General features: G+C 35.1%; 1 protein-coding gene across 3 annotated transcripts in view; it reads right to left on the bottom strand.

Moving 5' to 3' along the window:
- LOC109725782 (transcription factor IIIB 60 kDa subunit) overlaps positions 1-5,612 on the bottom strand; it is a 13,492-nt gene extending 7,880 nt beyond the window's left edge. The window contains exons 1-10 of one of the 3 annotated variants that reach the window (XM_020255133.1): positions 5,521-5,612; positions 3,334-3,426; positions 2,724-2,805; positions 2,563-2,638; positions 1,644-1,729; positions 1,477-1,553; positions 1,298-1,354; positions 1,088-1,200; positions 393-472; positions 198-284 (exon numbers count right to left, since the gene is read on the bottom strand). In XM_020255133.1, coding sequence (XP_020110722.1) covers positions 198-284; positions 393-472; positions 1,088-1,200; positions 1,298-1,354; positions 1,477-1,553; positions 1,644-1,729; positions 2,563-2,638; positions 2,724-2,805; positions 3,334-3,398 — 723 coding nt within the window. In that variant the 5' untranslated portion in view covers positions 3,399-3,426; positions 5,521-5,612. Of the gene's footprint in view, positions 1-197; positions 285-392; positions 473-1,087; positions 1,201-1,297; positions 1,355-1,476; positions 1,559-1,643; positions 1,730-2,562; positions 2,639-2,723; positions 2,806-3,333; positions 3,427-5,520 lie in introns of those variants that run through there. The other 2 variants (XM_020255134.1, XM_020255135.1) reach the window with 2 other exon arrangements.

The following is a 6,144-nucleotide window of genomic DNA, read 5'->3' as shown; positions in this document are numbered from 1 at the left end:
CTCTTTATATATATATATATATATATATATATATATATATATATATATATATAATCAGCATGTGTGTACACAAGTATAATACGGATGAATGATTTTTTACCACAAACTTGGACCTCATTCAAGAGAACTTAATAGCAAATGGTTTCCTAAATAGAATAATTATATAACGCTGCATTTCTCTAAACAGTTGGACTTACAACATCTGATTTGGAATAGTCGAGGCCATGAGAAAGTGCAGCTATATATAATGCTGCACCACATAAGCCACTAGGTTTCCTTCCCGTCTGCAACAAGCAAAAGCCACCGCATGAGAGGAATAATCAAATACAACAAACCTCACCAACAAAGTAAATATCATAAACACAAGCAAAATGAAAGAAAAGCAAGCTTGCCTGCATCCAATCTCGCTTCATACTAGCTATAATGCGCAGAGCTGTCTCAGAAATAGCATTGTTTCTTTTACCCAATAATCCTATAATGTAAAAATAATTGCACTAAATAAGCATGTGCTATGAGTGGACGAATTATGCTCACAAACTAATCAATGAAAATCGAGAAGTGCGGGAAAACAAACACTAAAGAGCCAATATATATAATAGTAAACAAGCTGTACACATTTGCACAAACTGCAGGAGGTTAAAAAGCTAATGAGCTACTCCGAAATTCTGAGAGTAATTGAACTAAGGGTTAAGACAAGAAAAAGTGTATCAGAAAATGAAGACAAATTTCACGCGCACTAGATTGTTCTAGAAGCAATTTATCTCTAAAGGGATTAAGTGATGGCCAAATAGTTATAGGAGAGATAAACGAATAATGCAATATCTTCAAATAACATGGTTATTTTCATCTTAGACTAAATTACGTGAAAAGAGCTTTAGGGTCTCCTATGTAACTGTGTAAACCAAATCTGGCAATATATAATATGAAAACAATCGCCGGTAATGAACATAAACATAACCAAATAGCCAACTTCATGATTACATCCCCAAAAGTTCTTTTTTTTTTTTTATGCCAAGCACATGGTAGACCAAAGTAAGGACTAAATTGTTATGTTTAGCAAATAACTTAAGGTACATCATGCACTTACGCTCGGTGAATCGATGGATGAAAAGGCTGGGATCAACAAGTTTCTGAACAATCGGATGTTCTATTAGTTGTAAAACTTTGCAAAGCTGCAAAAAGACGGCACCTAGCACATATCTGAAATAAAAATTTAGATAAGTGTGGTTAGTCATGCACGTGTACCATCAAAAATTATTTTAAGTCAAAGAAAGAAGGGTCAGAAGATGTCCCATACACATTTATCTGCAAGTAATCTGAAAAATCAATAAGAAGATATGCTTTCTTGCTTTGCCTACAAGAAAAAATACATTTGGATGTGTAAGTCCTGCATGTTCTGGAAAAGAAAATTTTAAACCCTATAAATGGTTGTTAATGACAGCATCGTGGGATAATAAGCACAAAAGAGGTACTTGCCTACAGGCGATGTACAGGCAAGCAGCTGCAACATGAGATGTTCTGCGGCCCCTGGTAAAATTCTTGTCAACGGCTATCTTCACTTCAATAACAACAGAATAAGACAATTAATTTATATGGTCCATTTGGTTGAAAAATCAAGGAAGAATAAATTAAGAAAAGCATACTTGATAAAACCGATGAGCCCTGTCAACTATAGAATCCCCACCACCCACTTGTAAAGAATTTACAAGATGCCTAATCTCATCTTTACCTGGAGAAAAGGAGTATGCACTATACTCGTCAAACAATTAGAGAGAGCAATGCATGAAGCTTAATACGAGAATTATAAATAAAAAACTCTCACACCAAACTTCAAAGTCACAAAGTTGAGCTTTTTATGTTACTGAGGCATTTTTAATTTGATCAAAATTCAAAATGATGTAAAAAAAGAGAAGTTAGAAAGAGAACAAGTACAATTCTAGTCATCATTGTAATGTCTCCTAATTTGTTTATTGACAAAACATGCCTCTCTGCAGAAATGTGACTACTAGCAAGCTTTGTCCCTCGTTTAAGGACATGCATATATACATGGAATAGACTTAGACACTTTCAAAAGTCCCTGAATCGAAATACTTCCACCGAAAAATCAAAACCAGAGCATCTAAATTGACACTTAGTGCCAGAAGAAATGATCTAGAGTATCTAAAGTTTCTAAAAGGGGGGAGGGAGGGAAGGGAATTCTTTAATATCTAAGTTCACTGCAACTAAACCATTCATTTCTGAATTAGAAGTTCATTAAATCTAATCTTGCACTAAAAGAATGCAATAGATGCGCCACAATACTGAAAGAAAGAAAAAGGAAAGAATGAACAATGGGGTTACTCTTCTTCACATTCTACTAGTCTAATGCTTTTATTGCGCCACTACTCGAAAAAAATCAAATCAACAATTTTCTCCTAAATAAACAGAACATTTACAATGACTTACATATCAAATAACGCAAAGAAGTAACCACAATATCCTAAAAGCACAAAGATTGCCTAATAACCAGTAAAATCAACTTTGCATGTGAAAAGTGCAGTTGAACTAGAAATAAAGACATACCCTTCATCAAAGTTCTCTCATGGGATGCAGAATACCCACTCTCAACACTGACCAGGATATTACCAGCCAACCGGCTCTGCAAAGTAATAAATAAACCTCTTAAAATAAAAATACCAAAACAACAGTTTAACAAAAAGTAAGCATAATGTGACAAAAGGAACCTGGCCGGCACTGTCCTTCGTGAACATGGGATCACTTCCAAATATATCCTGATCTAGAATCTTTCCGCACATAGCACAGCATCTGTTACATGCACATAAAATATAAAATAATGAGCTCAAAAATCAAATAAAGCAATCATCATCGCTTGCTTGCTTGGGTTCTAAAACAGGTTTTTTGCTTGAGAAGTAAAAGCCACAAATCTGGTAAAGTTCTGGCAGAAACGAGAAGCTGAGATGAGCTTCTTTATCCCAAAAGTAGAATCTCCAATTAAAATCTTTTGCTTCTAGCTAAAACAGGAAACTACCAGAGAAAATTTCAGTGCTTGTTTGGCCTGCCTTCCGGAGCAGCTTCTCTACTTCAAGAAGCAGAAGTGTTGCATGTGGCAAGATAAAAAGTCTAGAGCTTTGGCTAAAGTAAATGAGCTTCTGGGTACTGAAAGCAAAAGCTCCAATTTGAACATTCTGATTCCCATAAAGCTGTTAAGCAGATTCTAATTTTTATGAAAGTTGCTATGCTATTTCAAACGGCTCTACTAAACAGCATTTTTGCAGAAGCTCCAGAGAACATAAAAATAAGAAAAAAAAAAAAGGCAGCAAAAAATTCACTTACATGTAACCGCTATCGGGATCTTTGATAGAGGGGCAGTGATCCCCACAATGGCTACAGTAAACCATGGTGGAAAACTTTTACTCTGATCTTAACCTGCGAATTAACTCAAAATGGTAACTAATTAATATATATGCACGAACAGATTGCAGCTTCAAATTTCAAAGGCATCAGAAGTCGTGAGAGAGTGGCATTATCAAAAATCTAGTATAAGATCAAATAATCTTGTTGGAATGGAATTATAGAATCCACCAGAGATTGGATATGCATGAAATTGGATTCGAGAAATTCCTTAGTATCCAACTGACCCAACCCCACATGTCATAACTCCTGATATCTCCCTGTTAAATCCTCCGTTTCCTCTAATATCGCAATCTCAACTTGTTTTTATCCAATCACAAGAGCCAACAGGAGCCTTGAAGTGAACATAAGATGAACAGCGGATGACTAACCGGTCCATTATCCATTGCTCACATGGTGGACCATTGGGGGATTGAAAGCGCTTTTTGGGATTGAAAGCGCTTTTGGAATTGAGATGAACAGTGGGTGGGGGAGGGGATTGAAAGCGCTTTTGGATTTTATGGGCCTTTCAAAGTCTAAAAGCAAGTGCTTTTGGCAGCTGAATCCCAAACTAAGCCTAAAAAGTATTTTCTTACAGGGAACTGGGTTAAGAGCACGATATAGATATTGGTATCTATTAATTCTAACTAATTTGCACTTACATAAAGAAATTTAACTCCCTTAGGATCTTTTAAATGCTTTTTTTTTATAACATTAATTCTCATGAATCGAATTAAGCCTTGTAAAAAACTTTTACATACCCATTCATATAATATTTACAATTAAAATAACATAAAATAATATGGTAAAACACATGAATAGTCATTGTAATATTCCAGAACTTCTCACTTAAACACTTTCGGCCCTGTTTGGATGCATAGTTAGAAAACTCCAATAGTTAAAAAACTTCATGGAGTTCATAAATTGTGGTTCAGGTCTGAAGAAAATAGGGAATCTTGTAACTCTACAGGACTCCACAATTTTATTTTTAAGTTGTTTGGCTCCACACTGTACAATTCCACAGAATATCTAGCAACCTTCATGAATTAACCATTAGAGAGTTCAAATTTAAAAGCAAGCAATTAGAAGGCTCCAATCGCCGGGTTCTCATCAACCCCTTTTCTCGCTCGTTTCTCTCCCCCTTCTTCTCCCCTAACCCAAGCCCCCTCCCTCGACCGCCGTCAATTGGAGTAAAATTCTTCGGAGATTAAATTAGATTTTTATTTTACCCTATTTTTTGAAGTATAGTTTTAGTATGCTTCAGTTTTTAGTTACTCTTTTGAACCTGCCAAACACCTCATAGGCTCATAGAAAAATTTCGGTTAAATGTCCCCTCTACTAACTAACCTTTTGATTTATCTCCTTCTATTAGTAATTTCGGAGATTCTGTTAGAATCAAACACTCACGAGAGATGCACATGACCTCCTTTTTGACTAAAGGAATTCTTGATCACGTGCATCTCTTGTGGACATTTGTTTTGATTCTAACAAAATCACCAAAATTGCTAACGGAAGGAGCTAAATCAAACGGTTAGTAAGTAGAGGGGTGTAAAGGTAAAGTTTAAAAGATGTCTATACATTTTAATCTAAGAATTTTCTATTAGTATAGCATAGTTAAACTATGTTTATAAGTTGCATCCAAACGGGGACTTAGTCCCTCAACTTTGTCATGTGTTACAATTCCATCCTTAACCACGAAAAAGAAAAGAAAAGAAAAATCTAAGAAAATTTTGAAACTTTCCTATGAATTGATTCGCTTAATCGTGTTTCATGTACATATACAACGAAACCATTCTATAACAGAACTAAAACACGAGAACAAGCCAAAATTAATTAAGCAAACTACATCAAGGAAAAGAAGAACAAAAAAGCACTGATTTGATCTATAAATTACCACAAAAACAACCAAAAAAGCAATTTTTTCCCACACGAACAGATCTTAAACAAGAAAACAAGCCAAAATTGATTGAACCAACTACACCAAGGAAAAGAAAAAGTAAAAAGCACTGATTTGATCTATAAATTACCCTAAAAAAAGGGAAAAAAAAAAGAAAAAGAGGAGAACAGTAGAGAGATTGAGTAAAAGAAGATTAATGCAAATATAGATCATAAATTGAGCGAGAGATCTACCTCACCGGATTAGAGAATCGAGGAAGGAGACGAGCCCGAGAACAGGGCCACGAATTGGAGAGAGAGAGAGAGAGAGAGAGAGAGAGGGAGAGGGATCGTGGATTCGAGGGTTAGGGTTTTGTGGCGGGCCCCATAACGGAAGCTGAGAAACCGAACCGGACCGGCCACTCCTACCGGTTCATCGTCCAACCGGTCGATGTCCGGTTCGGCTCAGTAATACGAACCGGTTTAGAGCTTAGTTAAACAAACTAATGCACGTAAAATACAAATCACATTTATTTTATTTTATTGGACACAAAACATGAAAAAAAAATTAAATAAACTCATCAACTAAATTTTTGTTTAAAAATTTTAAAATTTTAAGAAAGCAAGTTCATCAACTGGACCGGTCATTTTTTTCCGATTCGGTTTCGAATCTGATTTATCAAACCGGTTCAAAAAAAAAAAAACAATCTCCAATGAAGAAAAAAAAAAAAAATCAACCTCCAATTTGTGTTTAAACCAAGGCCTTTTAACTTTTGAGTATTTGATTTAATTATCTCTATTAGCTAATTAGCAACTTCATTAGATTATGCCAAATTTAGCATTTTGAATTGTTTCTTTTGGCTACTGTGAATAATTTCT

Source organism: Ananas comosus, linkage group 20, assembly GCF_001540865.1.
Source record: "Ananas comosus cultivar F153 linkage group 20, ASM154086v1, whole genome shotgun sequence".
Lineage (NCBI taxonomy): Eukaryota > Viridiplantae > Streptophyta > Magnoliopsida > Poales > Bromeliaceae > Ananas > Ananas comosus.
Note: the sequence above shows the minus strand (reverse complement) of the source record. Positions and strands in the feature narration are given on the sequence as shown.